Here is a 24,142-nt window from a genome sequence, read left to right on the forward strand (position 1 = left end):
CCCGGGGCTCGGACCTTGGGGCGCACGGCGGCGATGCCAGAGGCGGGGCCACGAGGCTGGGGCTAGCGCCCGGAGCAGGGGAGTGGGGCAGGCCCGGGGGACGGCGAACCCGGGGATCGGAGAACAAACTTGCTGTCCGAGGGGACCCCCCCCCGCCATCCCCGCCCCGCGTCCAAGCGCCCATGAGCGCCATGCGGTGCGCCCGCAATCGCGCGCCTGGGAGGGCGGGGAAGGGGGGTCCCGGGTAGCCGGAGGGGGGCGGTCCCCGAGATCCGTCCAGGGTCCAGATAACCCGGTCTCCTGGATGGAGAGTCCGGTCCGGAGCACCCCTGGATTGGGGGACCCCGTGGAGGGTCCCGGCCGCAGGAAGCGGGCATGGAGCTGGGGGAGGGGTCCAGGCAGAGCCGCCTCGGGGCGAGGATGGGGAGCGGTGGGGGCTCCATCCGCACCCCCCCACGCGCACACATACACACGGGCGCGCCCCAAAACCGAGGCGCAGGAGCCGGGCGGAGCGGTCCCGGGCTGACTCTCAGCCCGGCTCAGCCCCCGGGCGCTTGGCCCGGCCGGCTGCGCCCACCCAGGGCCGCGCACGGGGCGGGGGGGGGTCGGCGCCCCCCAGCACCCGGCGCCCGCGGAGCCGGGGACCAGGGACGGGGACGACGGGGCCGGGGCCAAGCCCGCCGCCGGCCGCGCGCGCGCGCCCCGCCGGGCTCGCCGGCCAGCCGGGTCTCACCTTTGTGTAAAGAGTCCAGGAGCAGGAGGAAAGTTACCAGCCACATGCCATAAAGAGGCCCTATGCTCGGGGGAGGAGGTCCTGTGGCCGGCCGTGCGGCTCCGCGCTCCCAGCCGCCCGCACTCGGCGCCCCGCTCTCTCTGCGCCTCAGCCCGGCGCTCGGCTCCTCCCTCCGCGGCTCCCCGGCTCCTGTCATCCGCGGGGCTGGGCCAGGCGGCCGCTCTCCCCGCCCCCCCACCCCACCCCCGCGCACCCCGGGGCGCCCGGCTCCGCCGGGGCTGAGCGCGCGCCCCCCTCCGCCCGCCGGCTGGGGGAGGGGGCAGGGGCGGGGACGGCGCCCCGCAGCTCTCCCACCGCACGCCGGGCTCCACTGTCTGACAAGCAAGGGGGTTTCCGTCACCCACCGGCCCCCATCGCCCCGGAGGCGTGCGTCAGAAATGCGCCCAGAGTCTGCCATGCGCGGGACCGGGACGCCGGGCGCCAAAGCGCGCCTCCTCTTGTGGACTCAGTTTACCCCCGTGGCTGAGGGAGCGTGGATGCTCGAGCCACGTGCCCTCTTCAGCCTTCAGTGACTTCTGCGCGCGCACACACACACACCCCACCCAGCAGTGCCCTGGCCAGGCCCCCTCACCACCCCAATACTAGGCATATTGTCATCCTGCTGGACCTGTGATTCTTTCATCTGGCCCTCCCACCCACCCCCCGCGGCGCTCTCGCCCTGCGGAGATTGGTTTGTCCCCCACCCTCACCCCCATAACGCTGCCATTACATTAGACTTGAGTGAGGGCACCCTGGCAGTTCAGAGGGCAAATGAGCCCCTGCGGAGCCCCAGGGGGAGACCCCAGAGAGGAAAGCCCCTCCTCTTGCCTTAGATATCCCAAAAAGGGGGTCTGCACAGGACCCAGGGAAGGGGCCCAGGTGGACCAGAGAATGGACCAGGTGCGGGGATGGGACCTCCTCTTGGGCAGGGTCCATGAGGCCCCTACCTTGGGGGGCAGGGGGGTTGTTTTGGGCTTGGTTCTGTGGATGGGAGGTGAGGTGGTGGATGGGGGTAAAGGCTGCCTGCTGTTCATCTCCATTCGATGAAGGCCAAGAATTTACACACACATGTGCACGTAATATGGGCGTGCACACATGTACACACATCCATACACGCATGCACACACACACACACATGGAGTTCAGGTTCCTCATCCCTAAGTATCACCCAAAAATCTCTCCAGAATTTCCAGCTCAATCTTCAAGTGAGCATTTGGTAAGACACGCACGAAGCCATACACAATATAAACTGAACCAGTTTTACCCATGTTTAGGTGTCCCGTTCGGTGACACTTTTGTCTATCCACAGTGCCATCCAGGCACCATTTGGCATGTCTGGAACTTTTCCACCACAACCTGTACCAGTTAATCCATGACTCCCCACCCCCATCTCCCCTTCAACTTGGAAATCACCAGCTACTTGCTGTCTCTGTGAATCTGCCTGTCCTCACCATCTTGTGAGATGTGGGATCCTATAACATCTCTGTCCTTTGTGTCTGCCTTGTTTTACCCAGCGTTAATGTTCTTGAGGTTTTTCCGTGTGTGTGTGTGTGTGTGTGTGTGTGTGTGTGAGAACTGCATTCCTTTTTATGGTCGAATAATATTCTATTGTATGTATGTATCTACCACATCTGTTGATCCATTCATCCATCAAATGAATACTTGGATTGCTTCCACCTTTTGGCTGTGCGAATAATGCTGCTATACATATTGAGTGTACAAATGTCTCTTCACATCGCTGCTTTTAATTCTTTGGGGGTCTATACCTACAAATGGAATTGTTAAGCCATAGGGTAGTTCTCAGCTTCACTCTGAGTAACTGTAGGTGCATTAACTTTATTAATACAATATTTTAAGAGTTTAAAGGAAGACAGATAAGGTGGCTCAAACCTAGAATCCTACACTCTTGGGGAGCTGAGATGTGGAGGTGATGGTTCAAGACCAGCCCAGGCATAAAAGTTCATGAGACCATCTACGCACCTGTCATCCTCAGACACAAGGGGAAACACAAGTAGGAGGATTAAAGTCCAGGCCAGGCTGGGCATAAAATAAGACCCTGCCCCCAAAATAGCCAATGTAAAAGGGGCTGGAGACGAGGCTCAGGTGACAGAGCACCCAGCTAGCAACTGCAAGCACCTGAACTCAATCTCCAGTACTGCCAAAACCCACATTTTTTTTTCTCTAAAAAAGAGTTTAAACTTCTACAATATCTTTTGAAGATTTTCAGTCCCTTCTGGAACCAGTGAGGAGACTGAGGGTTCACCCATCCAAGGTTACTAAGTTGGTATCAAAAAGCAAGACTTGAACCCAGGTCTCCAGACCTTGGAGTCATTGCTGGTAGCTAAACTGTGCCACCTCCCCTGGAGGAGAGGCAGAATTACTTCTGGAAATTAGATGCTTCTTCACCAGGTGGACTGTCATCTGAGACCCCAGGACAGACTGCAAGGGGTATTAGAGACGAGCCAGCCAGTGCTTCAGTGGAGACACTACACCCAGGACCTGCTGAGGTCATCCGGGGAGTTGGCTGCGCTGCCCGCCTGCCCGCCCACCTGCCTGGTGTTGGCCTGGTGTTGGCTGTTTCCTTCTTCCCGGCCCCCTTCCCGCAGCCGTGGACCTCATTCTTCCATCAGGCTCTGTCTCAGTCCTGGAGAGGAATCCAGATATTTAAAACTAAGCCTATTGAACCCCAAGACCTGATCAGGCCATGCCTAAAATAAACCACTAAGTCAGACAGGATGAAAGGGCTGGGGGCTGCTGGCAGGGGTGGGCCTAGATGGCCCAGCGTTTGGAGCTACCCACACAGCTGCTCTGACTCCAGGTCCCCACACTGGAGACAGAAAGGGGTGCCCTCCTACCTCTGTTCCCCTGAAGTGCCTCCGAGAACCCCGGGCCCCTTCCATGCTGGTTCACTGTAATCCACTCCCCCGGTCCAGGGCTGACAGTCGGGCTCTCCCCAAAGAGAGGCCACGGATGTGGAAACGGAAACGAAGACCTAGCCAGGTGCTAGTGGTTCACGCCTGTAATCCTAGCTACTCAGGAGGCCGAGATCTGAGGATCACGGTCAAAGCCAACCCAAGCAGGAAAGTCCATGAGACTCATCTCTTAACTACCAGAGAACCACAAGTGGAGCTATAGCTCAAAGTGGTAGAGCACTAGCCTTGAGCAGAATAGCTCAGAGACAATGCCCAGGAACCAAGTTCAAGCTCCACGACCCACCAAAGAAAAAAAGCAAAGAAGACCAGCAGTGTGGGCACTAGCAAAGAGGGGCATTCTAATATTGTAATTAAAAACACACACAGAGCCAGGCTCATGCCTGGAATCCTAGCTACTCAGGAAACTGAGATCAGAAAAGCAAGGTTTGAAGCCAGCCGAGGCAGGAAAACCCATAAGACTCTTATCTCCCAAAGAGGAGGAAGTGGAGCTACAGCTCAAGTGGTAGAGTGTTAGCCTTGAGCAAATAAAGCTAAGGGACAGTGCCCAGGCCCAGAGTTCAAGCCCCAGTACTGAAGCACGCATGTGTGCACACACGCACACACATACGTACATACATAGCATCAGGATAACTTCTCAGCCCAGCTCTGCCGCTATGCATGTGCCAAGCCCAGGTCCTCGCACCTGTGAAGACCAGTGGGCCCAGCGAGTCAAAAGCAAGGGCTAGCCTGGGACTGCCACATCACCACAGCAGGACTGGACCTGTGTGTGAGGTGGGGGGGAAGGAAGCAGGGCTGAGATGTGGGGGTGACATCCTGCACTGGAGAGGGGAAGGTTGGCAGGGGGGGCGCTATGATAAAGTCAGAGGCAAGGAATTCCAGAGACGCAGAGGCTGCTCCTAAAGCTGGGTTCGGCTCACAGGGAAGGACCTGGAGACAGAAGGTCCTGATGCTTTTTGAATTTTCCACTTCCTAGATTTTGTGTCTCCTTCGTGTTTAAGAAAATATCTTTGGAGAGGACAGTTGGCCCAGACATGCTCCCAAGTCCCCTCTTCTTCCCCTTTAAGTGGGGGGCCGGTGGTAATCCCATTGTGGGAACCCCAAGAGGGAAAATGAGATGAGAGATTGGCAGAGCCGAATGGGCTGGCTCATTCTACCTTAAATCCTGGCCGCCGCCACCACCACCACCACCCAGGCCCCCTCCCAACCTGCTGGTGGTTGACATTCTTGGAGGAATGTTGTGGTTTGAGACCAGGGTCAGTTTCTTCCCAGCCTTAAATCCAAGGGGTAACCCTCACACCCCCACACAAGCACAGCAGCACCAGAGAGACAGCAAACACAGTTGTCCGGGGAAACACATTTGTGTGTACAGGTAAACACAAATACTTAATGACGGGCACACCTGTGCTTAACTGTAGTTTGAATGCAATCCAAAAATCCCGTGTGGGCACCTCATTTTTTTTTTAAAGTCTCAGATTTGTGGAGTTTGTTTCTAGTATGGATGCACCACGCACTTGAAAGCAATGCTGAGTTTTCAAATGTGTTTTTATGTCAGAATTCTGAGCATTAATCTGGCTTTTTTTTAAATTTTCCTTTTTAAATTTCTTTTCTTTCTCTCTCTTTTTTTAACCATAGCCAGTTTAAAGCAGCTACGGAAAGTCAGGAGAGGCAAGCCCTGTCCAATTCAGGTTAATCATGGATATTTAGGGGTATTATTTTGCCATGTTATATTAAGACGTGAGCCATCATGAGAAATGACAGATGTTTTTATTGTTTAACTCAAACAATGGGCTTAGGTCTCTTTGTATGATTTTCTACAAAAAAAGAAAAAAGCCAAAGGCTTATAATTATTTTAACGGAAACATCAAAGGGGTTCCAAAAGTTCTTGTTAATCTCAGTATAAATATGGTTTTCATAAAGGGAAGCAATAATGACCCAGAGTGACCTTCAAGATGGAATATTTGGGGTTATGTAGCTAATTTGAGATTGACCTTCTTGGTATTTATTTATTGATCAGGGGAAGAAAATAAAACAAGGATTCTGCTGCTCCCCTCCCCCATTTACAATGGACTTTAATGTGATGGAAAGAAGCATGGACGGGGAACCTGAAATCCCAGGTTCTGCTGTCACCGGTCACCACAGCCAGCTATGTCACCTTGGAAAAGTCACTTTGACATTCTGGGCCTCCATTTCTTCACCAGTAAAGAGAATGGGAAGCCAGGTGCCAGTGGCTCACGCCTGTAATCCCAACTACTCCGGAGGCTGAGATTTGAGAACCACAGTTCAAAGCTATCCCAGGCAGAAAAAGCCATAAGACTCGATCTCCAATGAACCAGCAAAAAGCTGAAAGCTGTTCCTCAAGTAGTACTGGAGTGCCAGACTTGAGAAAGGAAAACAAAAAATTAAAAACCAAGCTAAAGAGCAAGGACCTGAGTTCAAAGTCCCAGTACAAAAAAAAAAAATCTTGCTGGGCGCTGGTGGCTCACGCCTGTAATCCTAGCTACTCAGGAGGCTGAGATCTGAGGATCGCAGTTCAAAGCCAGCCCGGGCAGGAGAGACCGTGAGACTCCTATCTCCAATAAACCACCAGAAAACCGGAAGTGGCGCTGTAGCTCAAGTGGTAGAGCGCTCGCCTTGAGCTGAAGAGCTGAGGGACAGCGCCCAGGCCCAGAGTTCAAGCCCCACGGACGGACCAAAAAAAAAAAATCTTTAACAAATAAATAAGAATCTGAGAGCAGGGGAGGCAAATGCAGTGGGTGAAGACTCTCTCTGCTGCCTTTGTGCCCTGGGGAAAGTTTTCACGCCATGTTGCTTAAGTGTCCTCTTCCCTAAACATCCTCTGGGCTTTGTCCTCACTCCTTCCCCCGGTCCCCAGGCCCCGCTTCCCTACCATTCCTTAGCAAGGCACCCCCAGAACCTCCAACAGTCCTGTCTGGGCCCTGGCTGCGCTAGATGGCTAGATCCATCTAGTAGCCGGTCAGGATCTCCCATTGGGCAGCAAGTTACAGCCTCGGGCGCCATGGCCTCCTGAGGATGTCCCTCCACCGGAGTCAGAGGCCTGAGCTGTGCAGGGCTCCCTTCCAGCCTCCACAAGTGCGCTCCTAGCCAGGCGCCCGTGGCTCAAATCTGTCATCCTCACTACTCAGGAGGCTGAGATCTGCGGATCACGGTTCAGAGCCAGCCTGCAGACTCTTATCTCCAATGAACCACCAGAAAACCAGAAGTGGCACTGTGGCTCAAGTGGTAGAGCGCTCGCCTTGAGCTGAAGAGTGCAGGGTCAGCACCCAGGCCCAGAGTTCAAGCCCCATGACCAACCAACAAAAAAAGAAAGTGCGCTCTTGCAGACATCCAGAGGCTCCCGCAGCGGGGAGGACCCGGCCCGTGCCTGCCCGGCCTGCACCTCTGTCCTCTCAGGACCATCATCACGGGGTGCTTTGGGGGTTCAATAGGACCAGAAAGGGCCAAAATTGGTTTTTGTTCCGCATACAACACAAAGCTCTTTGAGAGGCCGGGGCTGAGCCCTCCACGGAGCTGCGTGGCCTACACGCAGGGCCTCGTGGCCCAGGGCGGCCCGAGGAGCCTGGGAAACGTAGAGAACCTCCACTGTGGTCGCCAGGCTGCCCTTCGCACAGCCTTAACATCCCAGCGGGGCTGGCGGGCCGTGGGTGCTGACCCACATGAGGGGTGGTGCCCATCCCCAACAGTCAGCTGGCTGGAAGGCATCCCCACCCAGGGTGAGGAGGAGCTGCGGCGTCGGAAGGGTTATCACTGTGTGCGCACACGTGTACGTGTGTGTATGCATGCGTGTATGTGTGTGTGGCTGGGCTGATTACACCATAGTGTGTATGTAGTGGGAGGAGCAAAGTGTGAATGAAATCTATAGAACCAAAAGCCAGACTGTGTAAACTGCCAGCAGATGTAACATTTAAAAAATAAGAACTGTGGGCTGGTGGCAAGGCTCAAGTGGTGGACCTCTGACTAGCAAGCACGATGCCCCAAGTTCAAATCCTAGTACCACTAAACAATTTTAAAACAGCAAAGCAGTAGCAGGAGGAGGAGCAGGAGGAGGAGGAGGGGAGGGGGGGAGGGAAGAAGGGAGGGAGGGAGGAAAGGAAGGAAGGAAGGAAGGAAGGAAGGGAGGGAGGGAGGGAGGGAGGGAGGGGGGAGGGAGGGAGGGAAAGAAGGAAGGGAAGGAAGGAAGGAAGGGAAGAAGGAAGGGAAGGAAGGGAGGGAGGGAGGAGGAAAGGAAGGGAGGAAAGGAAGGAAGGAAGGAGGGAGGGAGCCAACTTGGGCAGGAAAATCCATGAGATTCTTATGTCCAATGACCTACCAGAAATCTGAAAGTGGTGCTGTGGTTCAAAGTGGTAGAGTGCTAACCTTGAGCAAAAGAACTCAGGGATAGTGCCCGGGCCCTGAGTTCAAGCCCCAGGACTAACCAAAAGGAAAAAAAATGTTTCCTTTTTACAATATGAAATTTAAAAATAATCTGTCACCTTTGTACCTAGTTTTGCACGCACAACATTGTAAAGGTCTCTCAGGAGAAAATACATCTGCTCCCCTCTTTCAACATGCTCTTTCTCTGCTGCCCAGCTGACCTCTAAGGAATGACCCTCTGATCCTCTTGGGTCAGCCCTCAGAGGGCCGGGGTTACAGGTGTGCACCACCACACCCAGCTAACCTCTCCTAGAACAGACCTAGTACTGCAGGCGGGCCCCAGAAACTCAGGTCTAGAAGCTACCATACCCATAGGAGCCTCCATCTTAAGAGATTGCCCATATGCTATTGCCCTGGGGGCAGATGGACCCATGAACTGCCCTGCACCCCAGCTCCATGGCCCTGCAGTCCTCGTGTGATCATTTCAGGGTTGGGCAATACCGCAGATCGGATCTTTCACTGACAGTTAGTGGATGAGGTGCCACCTGGTCGAGTAATGGCCTTACCCACGCTGGGGTGAGGAGGATGGTGCCCTTGTTCAGCCCCATGGGGAGTGGAGCTGGTGGGTGTGGCCCGGGGGGGAGCACAGAATGAGGTATCTTCAGCAACTCACCTGAATACGTGGAAGATCAATCAGATAGGCAGAATGGAATTCATGCTCCCGTTGGCTTGGAAAATTCCAGAATGGCCAACTAGAACTAGATTTCTTTGACCAAAGCACTGGCAGTCCCACGGATGCTCCATGGAGGGGCGCAGTCTGGGTTTGGATGAGGAGACGAGGTGAACCCTTTCCTGCTTCTCCAGGCCTTCTGCAGTCTGGCCCCCTCATGACCCGTACGTAGGAAACATTGTTCTCTTAGCAAGCTTGTGTCCAGCCCCAGGGGCGCCCTGAGACGGGGCCGCACAGGGGCACCCAAAGCTCCATCAGATGCCAGTGCAGGTGGACCAGGAGGCCAGCTCCACGGGGAAACGGGGGCCAGCACTAAGGCACAGTGCACGTCCCCCTGTCTGGCTTGTGATAGCAGTGGGCAAGCAAGGCTGGTACCCGTCCGTCTACAGTGACGTCTGTGTCCCAGGAGTGGCTGCCCAGGTTCCTGCCTGCCCTGCACACCTCCTTCCACACCAGGATGGGGCCAGGTCCCGCCCAGATCAATGAGGTCACGAAGGTGGGGTTGGGTCAGATGACTTTAAACATCTTATTTATGGCTCACACCTGTAACCCTAGCTACTCAGAAAGCTGAGGCCTGAGGATTGAGGCTCAAAGCCAGCCAGGGCAGGAAAGCCTGTGAGATTCTCATTCCCAGTGAACCACCAAAAAGCTGAAGCTCAAGTGGTAGAGCACAAAAGCTCAGGGTCAGTGCCCAGGCCTCAACCCCTCCCCCCACACACATCTCATTTACAGCTGAAATGTATCAAAAGAGCTGCTTAAACTCAGAGCTGGGCTGATGTGAAGGGACGGCCAAGTGTGCACAGAGCAGGAGAGAGGCAGGCACATGGAAGCGCACACCCCCGTGGAGGCTCAGGACAGCCTGGTTCTGGAGAGCACCCATGCCAGCCTCAAATCAGAACACACGAGCTTCAGGACTGGGTCTTCCACACCTCTTCCGCTAGGACCTCGCAGCTGAACTGAACCAGCCAGGCACTTACCTGCATTGGCTTAAGTGGCTTCACCTTGTGGCAAAGTTGAACCAGTACCACAGACACCTGATGGTCATGATTGTAATCGCACCCCCGCTGCGGGCCTAGCCCCACACTAACTACTTCAGATCATTATTCCAGTTAATCTTCAAAACAGCCTGTAAGACCAGCATAATTATTTATCATTCCTATAATGAAACTGACACTCAGAAAAATAAATTAACTTGTCCAACTCTTCCATGCAGGAAGCGGCCGACACCCGGGCTTGGAGCCTTGTGGCCAGACTGCATAGTCTGTGTCCCTTGCACGGTGAACGGTGGCTAGTGGCCATGTGTGGCTAGTGGCCATGTGTGCGCTGTCATGTTTAAAAGATTCAAGTCTGGGCATCATCGGCTCCTATCTAACCAGGCGGCTATGATCAGATGATCATAATCATAAGCCTGGGCAGAAAAAGGTACGTGCGTCTCTTATCTCCAATTAACCAACAAAACACTGGAAGTAGAGGTATGGCTCAAGCGGTTGAGCATCAGCTGTAGGTAGAAAACCTAAGGGATAGTGCCCTGGTTCTGAGTTCAAGCCCAGTACTGGCATACATGCATGAAATAAAAGTATAAATTTTCAAACATACCAATGCTTCATGACTCATCCATTTCCCAGGAACAACAGATATGGACTTAGGGTTCATCTGTGTTCATGGATTTCCCCCCCCCGCCAGGCACACCCCCCTAATCCCCCTCCCCTCGGATTTCAGGTAGCCACTTCTTTCTTTCAACAGCTGTACCAGCTCAGGGGGACAGCCTCTCCCCATGCCCTCACCCCTCAGCCCGGCCAAATGGCCCCCGCCCTCAGAGCTTTCTAGACAGGAAGCCTCCACCATCAGTCTAGCTCATTTGGAGAAGGGGAAAAACCGGATGTGGTGTTCTTCTGCCTGCTGGGGTTGTTACCATAAGGAGAAGACTTTCTAGACCAGCCTGGTCTTGGACCCCATCCTAGCATGCTTCCAATTCCAGTTCCTGCTTCAGGATCATTTAGGGGGTCTCCCTGACTGTCAGTCTGAGCAGGAAGTGTCTGGAGTTAGGTTTTCTGTCCCCCACCCCCCATAAGCTGGAGGACTCTTTCTTCCTGCATCTGCAGAGGTGGAGTAGAATACCATACCTACCTGTCTTGCAATGTGATTTAAAGTAGGTTGGCTAGAAGAGGATGCAGTACTGGCCATGGCCAGGAGGTGTCGCCCAACAACAGCATCCTGGAAACCTTTGGGCTGGGTGGGGGCCACTTGCATGAGATTCTTTCAGTATTAAATCCCCTTGGACTACAGAGGAAGTGGAAGAAAGTTCCAGCTGTGGGATCCCCTGTGGAGCAGCCGGTCTAGGTCTGGTTCTAATCCGAGTCAGAAAGTGGAGTTTGGGAGTTTTGCAGGTTTCAAAATATGCTGGTATGCAGAGGCTTCACCGCAAGGCCAGCATCGAGTCCCCTTTGACAGCTGAGGAAGTTGAGGCTTTGGAAAGGCAACCGCAGCCCCTGGAGGACAGACCTGGGGCTCCAACCCCAGCCTCTGCATTCTTGACATGGTGTCAGGACGTATCCCCGCAGACCCAGCCTTCAGGAGAGGACTGGAGGCTGCGGCCTGGGACCCCTTGGGGAAATGGAACGGCACCAGTGCTCCCAAAGTTTTACAGGAGGTGTGCTGTCTTCTGAGTCTCTCTGGGTCTCAGATTCTGCAGTTGAGCAAGGGGGATTTGACTGGATCAATGGCTTCTCACACACACACACACACACACATACACACACACACACACATACACACATGCGTGCACACACACACATGCGTGCACGTGCACACACACACTAATCAGGGGAGGGAGAGAGAGCACCCATACTGCAGAAGCAGGGGCCTGGATATTTGAATGGAAGAAATCAAGAAAGCCGTGGCACACGGCATCAGAGGAAGAGGACGCCTGGGTGAAGGGGCAGAGGGTCTTTCAGACCTGCAGGGCAGCCCCTGGTTTAGAGGAGCAGCGCCCCCAGGAATCTGCCCAGCCACCAGGACGGGGCAGGAAATGTTGTCCAGCTCAGGGTGGCCCTTCTGTCACCCTAACCTCCTGGGAGGAACTGAGCATGCCTGGCCCCTGGGGGAAGGAACAGCCCAGCCCCTTGATCCCTCCAGGCCTAGACGGGGCCTCTCTGGCTTCTGTGTAGCCAAGCTGGTGTGTGGCTCCCCCTAGTGCCACAGGGTGGGATGGCAGAGCTGGGTTCTTACACCCAGGCCCGCCCAGCACCCTGTCACAGACTGCCCCAAATGTGCACAATTACCCATAATGACCCGGTGCACCCAGAGCTGGAGAAACCATCTCTTTGGGACCAGATTGCGCCCCTCGGGTAAGGCCGGTGGTAACAACAACTCCAGAACCGAGAGAGTGACCAGCCAGGCCACACATGGGACCAGGACTCGTAAACTATCTTGCCTCCATCCCCCGCCCCTGATTCTTCCTCTACCTAAACGTAATCCTCATGTCTGCACCCAAAGGATGGCTGGAAATGAAGTGCCATCTTCCCATGGCACCGTGCCATGCAATCTCCTTCCCCGTCCATCTTTCTCTTTTAATAAACTCTCCTGTCACTTTCACTACATTCCTGTCTTGCCAAAATTTTTTTCTTGCCAGACATAGATAGTTGTGCTGACTTTCTGGCAATGCTTCTTAGTCCTTAAAAGAAGTAGGGGAGTCCCAGCTGAGCTAGCAGATGACCCAGGGGCTGGGGTCCCCCACAGACAGCCGAGCCAAGTCTGTGCCATGGTTCGAAAAGCGCCAAGGAGCTGGGCACCAGTGGTTCACTCCTGTAATCTTAGCTATTCAGGAAGCTGAGATCTGAAGATTGAGGTTCAAAGCCAGCCTGGGCAGAAAAGTCCATGAGACCCTTATCTCCCATGAACTACCAAAGAGCCAGAAGTGGAAGTATGATGGCTCAAGTGGCAGAGCACCAACCCTGGACGCAAAAAGCTGAACCACAGCACAAGACCCAGAGGTGGAACCCCGGTCCTGCGTGCTGGCCAGAACTCAGCATCCCGCATCCTGCGATGCCCTGCAGGGCTCAGGAAGGCATCCCGTGCCAGGGCTAACATGTGGACGTGGTTCTGAAATGAGGAACCTGTGCAGTGGGAGGTGGAGGCGGGGCGTGAGGAGCTTGGCCATCATCACCTGGTTCCTGATTGGCTACACCCGAGCTCGCGTCCAAGCCTGCTGGGGCCCCAGCCTGCCATCTTAACTGTGACACCAGGGCGGGAAGGCTTCGACGATTCCCCACCTCCACTCAGCACCCACACCGCCGACTCCCCAACACCCCGTCACCCCACCGCAGCTCTGCTGCCTGTGTGTTCACCCAGAAAGCGCTTCCTGAGCACCCAGCCCGCGCCTGGACCGGGCTGGGTGACCATCCAAGGCCATCCCTGCTTCCTGTAGCTTGTTGGCATCAGGGCTCAGACTAGAGTGGGCATGCGCAGGACACGGGATGACACAGGGCAGTCTGCCAGAGGCCCAGGATGCTGGCAGAGGGAGCAGGAAGGGCCCTGGACCATCTAAGACTCGCCTGGGCCCCCTACTCCCGCCCTGTCCTGGGACGGGTGTCTAGGGGCTCGGGCCCCTCCCGAATGACTTCTTTGACTTTGCAGAGGGCATGTGGTGGCCACTGGAGCGGAAATGGCTGTGCTGGGGATCCGAGGACAGTGGGTCCCAGGCTGCCAGTCCAGCATGTGCTCGGTTACTGATTGACAGGGGCTTCGGAGGGAAGGCAGGAAGGCGGGAGGAGGAGGAAGGGCCCCGGCACAGCATTCTCCATGTTCCCGTGGCTCCAGGCCGCCCTCTGCCAGCAGCCCCTCTTTACCCTAGGTCCTCCAGGCTCCCTCCTGGGCAGGGAGAATGGAGGAGAGGAAACTTGCTGGGGGAGGGGGAGGAATCTGCACAAAGTCCCAAAGCATTAAAAAAAAAAAAAGGAGGCTGGACGCTGGTGGCTCATGCCTGTCATCCTAGGAGGCTGAGATCTGAGAATCGAGGTTCAAAGCCAGCCAGGGCAGGAAAGTCGTGAGATTCTTATCTCCAATAAACCACTCAGAAAACCGCAAGTGGCGCTGTGGCTCAAGCGGTAGAGCACTCGCCTTGAGGGACAGCGCCCAGGCCCAGAGTTCAGGCCCCACAACCAATATAAAAAGAAAAAAAAGTGGAAGGCTTACACTGGGACCACCACACCTGGACATGGGCCCCACCCCACCCCGGTCCTAGTGGGAAACCAAGTCCAGGCAGGGAAGGGGAGAGGAGGGGAGAGGAGGGGAGAGGAGGCCAGCGTGCCTGAGCATGTGGGCAAGACCACACCAGAGCTCATCTGCCCACACCCGGCTCTTCGTGTCTCAGGAAGTGGTGAGGAGCGGCCAAGTCCCAGCAGGTTAAGCAAAGGCCCAGAGGCACCACATCCAGAGCCAGCAACTCCTGTGGACCTGTCCCTGGGGTCCTCTTGGGTCCTCCCTGCCCAGCTCCCCTCCCCCACCTCCTGGTCAGGCCATAACTCCCCCCCCCCTCGATGTTGAAGGCCCCAGGGTGCTCAGACACCAAGATGCCCCATTGATTCTGCCCAGATCCGCAGCTGAGATTGAGGGCCGCTCTGGCAGCCCACCTCTGCCCTTCCTCCCTTACCAAAGGCCAGTCTCCACTTTTCTGCCTCTCGTGAAGTGGGTGTCTGAGGCTCAGGGTTCCCCAGGAAATCAAGGGATCGTGGGGGCAGGGAGGAGGCCTAGGGGACGGGACATTGGGGGAAAGTTGAAGAGGAAAGTTGAGGTAATTTGAAGTGGGCACAGACTCCCTCTTGTGGCAATATCAGGGATTGCACTCCAGGACCGGGACTGTGTCCCAATTCTCTTGCTTGGTTGTTGTTTGGGACCGGCTACAGGTTTGAATTGTGGAAAATCTCCAAGTGAAGTGGAAGTTCACTAACTTCCAGTCCTCACGACCTTCCTGGAGAGCTAAGAGGAAGGTCAGGGCTGCACACTGTCCCGCACACCGGAGGCCCCTCAGCCTCGGTGCCCTGCAGGGTCTCCTGGGAGCCTGCGGGGCCCACTGGCCTCGAACCTGTGAACCTTCAGACCTCTGCAAGGCATACAGAAGCCAGGCCTCTGACCCCGGGACTTTCCCAGCCGTCCATTCAGGGGGAAAAGAGGGGACAGCTCTAGGTGACAGACAGCCCTGAACTTGCTTTTGCAGGCAGATCGGCCGTTCTGCCTGAGCAGGTAACAGAACAAAGAAGACCAGGACACAAGAGAGACCTGGCCATCTTGTACTTGGACAGGAAGAAGCGGGCGGGGCAGTTACAGGAGGGAGGCAGCAGCAGGACAAACGTCCTCACGGTGAACTTGACACCTCCTTTAGCGTCCTGCAGAGGGCTGGCTGCCGTGGGAGCAGAGGTTACAGCAGCCAGGGCCCGGTGAGCTCTGGGAAGACAAAGGCAGGATTGGGGCGGGGAGGGTGGAGGTGGGGCGCTGGGCTTCTGTCTGTCTGTCCAGCTTCCATGCCAGGCACTGGCCCTGTCACCTTCAGCCACGTGATGGAGCCTACGCTGATGTGGGCAACCCCCACAGCCCCCCCCGTACCCCCACATACCTGTCCTCACAGCTCATCTTGGCTGACCTGCCTGAGAAGGGGAGAAACAGACAGGCAGAGGTCAGGGGGATGGGAGAGTCCAGGGTCCTGGAAACGAGGGAGGGGGGGGATCTGCCCTCCCCCTACCCCCTCCCCACCACCCACCTCAGTTTCCCCAGGCAGCACTCACCGGTGCTTTTTGCCGCCCCCACAGCGGAATCGTTTACCTTGGAAAGACAATAGCATGTTTGTTTCTGTTGACTTCTTTCTTTTTCAAGGAGATCCTGCGAGATCTGGCGCCTCCAGGCTCCCCTGTCCCCTCCCGCCAGGGCCACAGCCATGCCCGCCTTGGAGGCCACATCTGACCGTCTCTCTTTACGGAGGGCTGGACTGCGGGCCTTCCAGGGCCCAGGTCAGGCAGTCATTGGCAGCATTTACTACCGCAGCAGGTGCCGAGTGCACTGTGTGTGGAGGAGCGGCTGAGGCCGGCAGGCTTGGGGTCCCTCGCCAGAGCTGCGTGCACAGTACTTCAGTGCTGGGTGCACAGTAGCTGCTCACAACACACTTAGAGAAGGATGGCAGTAACCCCAAAGCCAAGATTCCCTGCTCAGGCCCACCTGCCTCCCGCACCTGAGTGCCGAGCCTCTCCACGGCTCTTCCCTCCGGGAGTGGGGGGTTCAGACAGGCCTGTGCTCGCTCAGCGCCTCCCGGGGTGAGTCCGATCGCCCCGTCCCGTGCTGGCAGTGGTGCTGAGCGGGCTCACCGGGCTGCAGTGAGGCTCAAGCTCAGAAAGGGTAGTGGTCTGGGCAGTGCCAGCTTCCCGGACCGGCCTAGCCCTGGCCTCTGCCAGTGCTGTGCTCTCTGCCAGGCCACTAGAGGGCGCAATAGTGTCCTTCCCGCACCACGTACCCCCACCCCACACCCCGCACCCCACACCCCAGCCAGCCTCCCTTCCCACTTACTGAGCAGGATGAGCAGCCCTACAATGAAGGCCAGGCCGGCGAAGATCAGGCCCCCTTTGCGGACGGTCTCATAGTCTGGGGGAGGAAAGGGGCGTGTGGTGACCCCCACTTCAGGAAGCCCTCCCGCCCTCCCCCCCCACCCGCCTGGGCGTGTGGTGATGGGGAGTGGAGGGGGCCCTGTGCAGACCCAGGGCAGGGGCTGCAAGGGGGGAGGGAGGAGGGCTCTGGGGGGGAGGGAGGAGGGCTCTGGGGATGGGAGGAGGGCTCTGGGGATGGGAGGAGGGCTCTGGGGAGGTCAGGAGGAGGACTCCTGGGATGGGAGGAGGCTCTGGGGGGGAGGGGGGAGGGCTCTGGGGGGATGGGAGGAGGGCTGCAAGGGGGAGGGAGGAGGGTTCTGGGGGGAGGGAGGAGGGCTCTGGGGGATGGGAGGAGGGCTCTGGGGGGAGGGAAGAAGGCTGGGGGGGGGGCCTCTGGGGGACTACCCGGCTTACCATAGTGAAAGGGGTCCATGGCCTCTTGACTGCTTCCACCTGAGGAGAGAGCCAGGGATGGGGCGAGGCGCCACAGATGGGGTCAGGGAGACCTGCGGTCCTCCCCCACCCCGGGGGACGAGGTACAGCTGGAGGGCGAGGTGCTGGGGGGACATGGGGCAGTAGACACAGACACCCCCTCCCTGCGGGGCCTGAGCCCAGAGTCAAGCCCCACCGGCCAGCCTGCCTGCCAGGTGCGGCGGACGCTGGAGAGGGGACGGGCCTGGCCCTGCACTCTGCCAGCCAGGGCGTGTCAGAGGGAGACGCTCACACAGGGGCTCCCAGTGTTAGACATGAACATACAGCTGCCACAGCCTCGGCTCATTGGCCCTGCAAGGCACCAAGATCATCCCAGTGTCACTTGTGAGAGAAATGGAGGCACAGTGAGGGTAAGTGAGCCACCACAGTCACACAGCAGGGAAACCCACTGACGAGGGCTTTAACCAATCTGGGCACTCTCAAGATGGCAGCAGGAAGGAGTCCTTCCAGTCCATGCTGCCCGGCCTGCCCCCCCTACCCCCGGCCCCTGGGCTTCCTGCTGGAGGCCCTCCTGGCACCAAGGAGCCAGACCAGCCTGAAAGAAAGAATGTGCAACTCAGCAGCCACCAGGCAGGACTGAACTGTGCCCTGGGCAGTGGGCAGCCTCGGGCCGGCCGAGCCCCGCTAGGAAACATCAAGCTGGGCGGGGTCCGTGCCGGCTGGACTTCAGGAAGGCCAGAACCACGGGAAGAACAAGGGGACCCGGACCCGGGTCCCCATATAGCAGGGAGCCTTCAAGGTGTCCCCCGGATCCGACCCAGGCACTGTCGGAGGTCGCGTGGAGAGTTAGCCGCCGAAGGTGGACCCAAGTGACGCACCTCACCACACCTGGAAGCAACTCCCCCCAGACACCCTGTCTCCAGCTGGGCGGTGAACCCCACGCCCACCCACGCCAGCCAACAGGCACTGATAGCCCCCACCAACGCCCACCTATGCCCACCCATGCCAGGCAATAGCCACAGCACCATCAACGCCCATCCGTGTCCATCCATCCATCCATGCCCACCAGTGTCCACCCAGGCCACCCACCAATGCCCACCCATGGCCTCCTCTTTTCTGGATCTCTTCAGATGCCACTTCTGCCAACACATGCCCGCCCCCCCCCCAGGTCCTTACCTACCACAGGCCCCTGAAGGACTCTCACCCCAAAACAGCCCCGAAGGCAGAGCCTACCGGCCTCCCAGCCACTGAGTCCAGCCGGCCCGGCCCGAGGCAGCAGGGCAGATGTTCACACCCCAGGTTTACCGTCCAGGCTGCTTTCAGGGTGAAGGCAGGGCTCCCCCTTTCTCAATGCAGATTGTCTTAGGGAGGAGGCCGGTACGTGGAAGGCAGGCCGGGGGCAAGAGGGAGAAGAGGGAGAAGGGGGAGAGTCTCCTTGCCGCCCCCCAGCCCAGCGCCTGCTCACACTCACACGCACTCACCCTCACTCTCCGGCCACATAGCCACGGCCACCTTCCCAGTCCCCGCACCCAGCTGCTCCACTTGAAGATGCGTCTGGACGGGCATTAAACATTAACCGCGCGGCAATGTTTACCCGCACGAGCAAAGGCGGGCCGGGCTGCACCGAGGGGCCACGGGAGAGCGCTGCCTGGCTCTCCTGCCCCGCCCCGCCCCAAGGAAATTTCCAGAGAGAAGGCCGGGGATGATTCGGTAATGGATTCTTCCACTGGCCTGAGCGGCCACATCTGGGTGGGTGGGGAGAGGTGAGGGGCCCAGGCTGCACACAGCAGAGTTGAGTTCCCCCCCACCCCCTCGCAGTGAGCGAGCCCTCCCCCCCCTGCAGTGAGCGAGCCCCCCACAACCCTGCAGAGGCCGCAGGCCCAGGCCTGGCTCATCTCTCCCCACCGCGGCCCCCCGGAGACCCCCAAATCCCCAGCTTCCGCAGCCCATCCTGACTTCCTCACTCATGCCCTGGGCCCAGTCCAGCCCTCAGCCCTCCGCCAGAAAGGCTCCACCCTGCTTCTAGACTCTTTCACGAAGAAACTGAGGCTCCTGCAGACAGCTGTGCCATGATCTCATTGGCAGACATGGGAAACTGAGGCCAGGGAGGCCGGACTGAAGCTCGCCAGCCACAGCAGCGGAGCTGCAGAGCCCGGTCCTCCAGGCTGCACTACTCTACTGTCATGATTGTCACCTCAGGTGACACACCTGAGCTCCCCCCTCCCCCAGCACAGGACCCGAGGGCTGTCTTCTCGGGAGCCAGGGACTCGGGCCGAAAGAATGAGGAATGGAAGACAAGGACAGAGGTTAGACAGAGAGATAATAGGGCTGGATGCAGAGAAAGAGAAATAGATAGATCATAGATAGATAGATAGATAGATAGATAGATAGATAGATAGATAGATAGATAGACTAATAGAGAAATGGAAAGATAATAGGTGATAGATTCTAGATAAGATAGATGATACAGGTAACTAAATAAGATAGATAATAGGTAGAGACATAGATAAATAGAGATACAGAGATAAATACATAGATGGAGAGAGAGATTGATAAGTAGAGAAATAGATAATAGATGATACAGATAGATAACAAGATAACTAAGGTAGATGATAGGTAGGTAGGCAGATAGATAGATAGATAGATAGATAGATAGATAGATAGATAGATAGATAGATAGATAGATAGATAGATAGATAGATAGATAGATAGGAGATGGATGCTGGATCGATGGATGGGTGGATAATGGATGTGCAGAAGGATGGATAAATGGGTAATGGATATGCAGATGGATGGCTGGCTGGATGGATGGATGGATGGATGGATGGCTGGGCATAATGGGTGATGATGGATGGACAGCCTCCATGGAGGAGCTCACTTGGGGCCAGGCACTCACTCCACAGAAGTCGCGCCCTTGGCCTTCAGGTGACCCCACAGGGTAGGGAATGGGGGTCCTCACCCTACTTTCTGGAGAAAAGCTAGGCACAGGAGGAAGGGGATGTATGTGGCCAAAGGGCTGGCAGCTAGGATTGGGGGTGGGAGGAGTGCAGCAGCTGGCTGGACAGACAGACAGACAGACAGACAGACAGACAGACAGACAGACAGACAGACAAGGAGGCTGCCGGAGAAGCTCCCATCCCAGCCTCTGTCTGGGAGGAGCTCAGAACCAACAGCCTTGAGTTGAGACCCTGACACACACACACACACACACACACACACACACACACACACACACACACACACACACACACACACACACACACACACACACACACACACACAGAGGCACGCCTCTGCTTTGCTCACATAGGTGCGTTTGAAAGGCTGCAGCCCGGGCAGTGGGGAAGGGCCGGGCTCTGGCAACTCACCCAGGTACCACCTGTGCATGGCGGGTGTGGGAGAGCGGGGTGCGCTGCTGCTGCTGCTGCTGCTGCTGGGGTGTTCTCCACACTGAGCGAGCGGAGCCCCTACAGGAAGATCAGGCCAGGAGGAAGGGCTGGCCAGGGAGCCCAGGCCCCCCCCCCCCACTCACCTGCCTGGGCTGGTTGGGGCGAGAGACCCACGTGAGCGAGAGGAGGGAGACTTCCATGACCCTGGGCACGGGGCGCCAGTGCCCCCCTCCCGCCTGCTGCCCCCTCCCCGGAGCTCCATGCACACAGCCCGGTCCCCAACAAGAAGGCCAGGATGGAAGAAGGCAGAGCCCCAAACTCACTCTCCTCCGGCCTTCCGGTTGCTGGCTCTGAGAGGCTGCAGGGCACCTGTGGGTCCCCCGAGTCTTTGCTGGGCGAGCCCTGAGTCTTCACCCCGCCCCCGGGTCTGCCCTCGGGGCCATGTGTCCAGCCTTGAGCCCTGGCTTTGCAGCTGCCAGTCCCCTGAGCCTGGACGGGGGAACAACAGCACCCCCCCAGGCACCAGGGCAGACAGGGCGGGGGCACCGGCTTCCTGTCCTTTGAGCGACTCTGGGGCTCCTGGGGTGCCCTGCCTTTCCCCACAGGGGCGTCACACGGCCACGGGGACCAGACACTGCCGTGAGGTCACATCCGCCCAACCATCTCCGAGGACTGGGCGCCTAATAAGGCCTCTGAGGGCCGCTGGTGCCAGGAAGCCGCCGGGAGGCCACGCTTCTGGTGCCAGGGTGGGGGAGGGCGGGAGAGGGCGGGGGAGGGCAGCCCACCCTGCCATTCAGAGACCACTGGGGCCAGCCGAGAGCCAGGCCACGGTGAGGGGCCTGTGTGTGGCACCTGCCCTGGCATGGCCGCGCCAGAGCCTGGCCGCGCTGGGTCTGGTCTCTGTGCCCCTCCCAGCAGCGCTGCCGGTCCTGAAGCCCTGCTCTGCGGGGCTGGGCTGAGGTCCATTCCAGGGTCCTGAGCCCGCAGTTCAGACTCCAGGCCTCCTGTGCCCCTCCTGGATGTCCACAAGGCCAGGGACAACGCTGCCCCGTGGCTGTGTCACATGTGTCCAAGTGCAAACCTGAGCCTCCCAGCGGAGTGGAAATTCCCCGAGCCGGGTCTGTGGAGAAGTCGAGGTGCCCAGTGTCGGGGCCACCTGGGACTTTCAAGTGACCTGGCGCAGGCATCTCACCTAAAGAGCCTTGTGCTCACCCCGTGACCTTGTGTTCCTGAATTCCCCGTGAGTCACTCTGTTCCAACCATACTGGTCACCTGATGGGCTGCTAACCTTCCAGAGCTCACTCCTGCCTCAGGATCTTTGCACAGGCTGCTCTTCTTCCTGAGGCCTGGAACGATGTGTTCAGCTCCCAGCTGGACACATATTGCTGGCAGGGCTCTCCTCCTCGGTCTGACTCGGAAGACCCTTCTTGGTACCCCGGTCTAAAAATTTCACGTCATCCTCTGAGACACGCCAACCCCCTTCTTGGCTTCCCTTTTTCTCCGCAGCACCATCTGACACATTCTGTGCTTTCCTTATCGTGTTTGTTTTCCTCTTATCCAGAAGGATTGCTCCAAGAGGTCCAGGACCACCGTGTTGGTCCAGTCCTGGACCCTCCGGCCTGGGATGGCTTAGAGTAGACCCTCGGTCTTGTGAGATGAATGAACCAGTCGCAGAAAGATGACATCAGAACTGGAGCTTGCCTAAGGCAGCCCGCCCTCCTTCCAGGCCACAGATAACTGGGCCAGCACCCCACCTTGCCAACAGCTCCCCCAGGAGCCTTCCCGAGGCATCCCCTCCCTCCTGTTCACACTCCTCCCAGCCCCCCTAAAGCCCCGATGCATGCACATTGGATAAGATCTGCCGAGATCTGCCTTTCCACCTCTCTCCTGTCCAAGCCTTTCTCATGCCCTCCGCCCTCCGCCCTCCGCCAGCTGCCCAGGCCATCATCCCATCCTAGCTGGCTCTGGGGACAAGGAACCCTTCCCTAAGCCATCAGAACCCCCCACAGAGAGGCCCCAGCCCCTTTGGCCCCTGGTCCACATTTCCCTGAAAGTTGCCCACCGCCCCCATGTGTGTATCTGCTTGGGGGGCCCTTGAGGGTTGGACAATTCACGAAAAACCCTTTGTGTCTTTGACCCTTCTCTGCAGGCTGCAGGAGCCCGGGGAAGGAAGGACGGTCTGGGGCAGGAGAGTTGGCTGTTGGCTGAGAGCTCACTGAGGGACCCAGGGAGGGACCTCATCTCTAACACAGAGTTGCAGAACCAGGCACCTTCCTCCACCACACGGGAGAGACAGAGGGTGTGGGCAGCACATGGGACACCGGGCTGTCCAGAACGATCACCAGCCTTCTAGGCAGGGGGAGGGGGAGAATGGGGGGGAGAGAGGGGGAGAGAGAGGAGGACCCTTCTGTGCACAGAGGGACAGGAACACCTACCTACAGGCAGGACTGCTGCAGGAAGAGCTGCTGCTACTGCAGGTAACAGTCCTTGGCCAAAGAAGGTTCTAGAACATGGCGGTGTCATTCTCCCACTCTCAGTTGAGCCCGTAAGAGACCAGGCTACTCACTGCAATCTTTTGCTTGGCGCAGCCCCGAGGTCTCTGAAATTGCACCCCCCACATGGGGTGGGGAACAGAGGACACCCCGGCTGCACCTCCAGGATCTGGGGGGCCTGGGGCGGCCAGCCGGCCAACCTTTATCAGCCCCAACATGCGCTCTCTGGCCCCGCCGGCCTGGGCTCTGGGGGGCTGCCGGTCAGTTCCTCCTGGTCTCGGCCCAGCAGCTGGACAGGGGCTTCAAGGAGAAAGAAAGAAAATTCCCTAGCACCCCACTCCTGGCTCCACTGCAGGGAGGGGGGCCAGTCCCCCGCACCCCAAGGAGCACCGGCTCCCGGCTCCTGCTGTGGCCGCAGAAACAGGTCCCTGGGGTCTTATAGGGAGCCGCTGGGAGGAGGGGGACCCCTGGGGGTCCATTCCTTAAGTGTTGGCTTCAAGATGGCCTGAGCTGTGGGGCACAAGGGCACTGTGCTCTGAGACTCAAGGTCACCAGCTGGCGACAAGGACAAGGCCATTCCACCCCACCCCCACCCCCGCGGCCCACACCCGGCCACGGCTACGTTCTTGGCTTGTGTGTGGAGCTTGGCTGTTTCTCAGTCCGGGCTTTGGACCACGGCCTCCAGGAAGACCTCCGGGAGCCAGCCCACCCTCACCGCGCCGCCCTTCCCTCTCGGAGCATGGTGTCTGTCCATCCATCTCACACGCTGAAGGGCTCCAAAGCTGCCCCCCCCGCCCCCCAGCCAGGCGGGCTGTGTGACCCCTATTTTACCGAGGGTGGAAACTGCAGATGATTGTGGACAAGTCAGAACTTGAACCCAGGCCAGCCAGGTAGAAGGGCCCAGATGGGTGCAGAAGACAGGATGTCTGCATTGGGGCCCCAGGGAAGAGCCTCACCCCCACCCTAGAAGCCCCCGTGGTGAGTCCATTGGGGACCCTGGGCTTCTGTGGACCTGGGATCATGGCTAGCCTCGGGCTAGCAGCAGGAAGGACTTGGTGAGGCAGGAAGGCCAGGATGGCGAGGCTGGGGTCTGTGGAAGTCACAGGGCTGGGTGATCACGAGTTCAGTGCGGGGACACGGGGGGTGGGGGGGGTGGGAGGGGGGGGACGTCCCCCACCCGGAACCTTCAGGACATCGGATGCCCTCTCCACCACACCCTGGCAGGTGCCCACTGCTGCGCTGCCAGCCGCAGGGCTGGGGTTGGCTTGAGCTGACCGGTTCGGCCCCCCTGGAGCCTGGCAGGGACGGCCGTGAATCATGCTAACAAGTGAGGGGTGGGGCCCTCCTGAAGCTCCGCCCCCTGCCCAGGCACACACAGCTGACCTTGACCTTGCT

At 58.0% G+C, this 24,142-nt stretch overlaps 2 protein-coding genes across 3 annotated transcripts in view; both read right to left on the minus strand.

Annotated features, from left to right (window-relative positions):
* Dscaml1 (DS cell adhesion molecule like 1) overlaps positions 1-929 on the minus strand; it is a 248,320-nt gene extending 247,391 nt beyond the window's left edge. Inside the window, exon 1 of the mRNA XM_070038562.1 lies at positions 734-929. Coding sequence (XP_069894663.1) covers positions 734-929 — 196 coding nt within the window. The remainder of the gene's footprint in view (positions 1-733) is intronic.
* Positions 930-15,079: 14,150 nt separating this feature from the next.
* Fxyd2 (FXYD domain containing ion transport regulator 2) lies at positions 15,080-23,146 on the minus strand. 2 transcript variants are annotated; one of them, XM_070038563.1, is made up of 7 exons: positions 22,691-23,146; positions 20,235-20,333; positions 16,849-16,887; positions 16,358-16,432; positions 15,586-15,622; positions 15,417-15,447; positions 15,080-15,247 (listed from the first exon to the last, which is right to left on the minus strand). In XM_070038563.1, exons 1-6 carry the CDS (start codon positions 22,776-22,778, stop codon positions 15,423-15,425), a joined length of 363 nt encoding a protein of 120 aa, XP_069894664.1. In that variant the 5' UTR covers positions 22,779-23,146; the 3' UTR covers positions 15,080-15,247; positions 15,417-15,422. The 2 variants fall into 2 exon arrangements, with proteins under 2 accessions (XP_069894664.1, XP_069894665.1); XM_070038564.1 differs by lacking the exon at positions 22,691-23,146 and adding an exon at positions 20,579-20,734.
* Positions 23,147-24,142: the final 996 nt, after the last annotated feature.

The sequence above is a fragment of the Dipodomys merriami genome, unplaced genomic scaffold, assembly GCF_024711535.1.
Source record: "Dipodomys merriami isolate MVZ:Mamm:240054 unplaced genomic scaffold, mDipMer1.0.p SCAF_29, whole genome shotgun sequence".
NCBI classification, from domain to species: Eukaryota; Metazoa; Chordata; class Mammalia; order Rodentia; family Heteromyidae; genus Dipodomys; species Dipodomys merriami.

Excerpts from the sequence above, each read along its gene's own strand:
- Fxyd2 (XM_070038563.1), bottom strand. The coding sequence starts at position 22,778 with ATGACACCGCCATGTTCTAGAACCTTCTTTGGCCAAGGACTGTTACCT. Across the intron at positions 20,334-22,690 it reads TGCAGCAGTCCTGCCTGTAG|GGGCTCCGCTCGCTCAGTGT; the intron begins GTAGGTGTTCCT and ends ATCTTCCTGTAG. Across the intron at positions 16,433-16,848 it reads CATGGACCCCTTTCACTATG|ACTATGAGACCGTCCGCAAA; the intron begins GTAAGCCGGGTA and ends TTCCTCCCCCAG.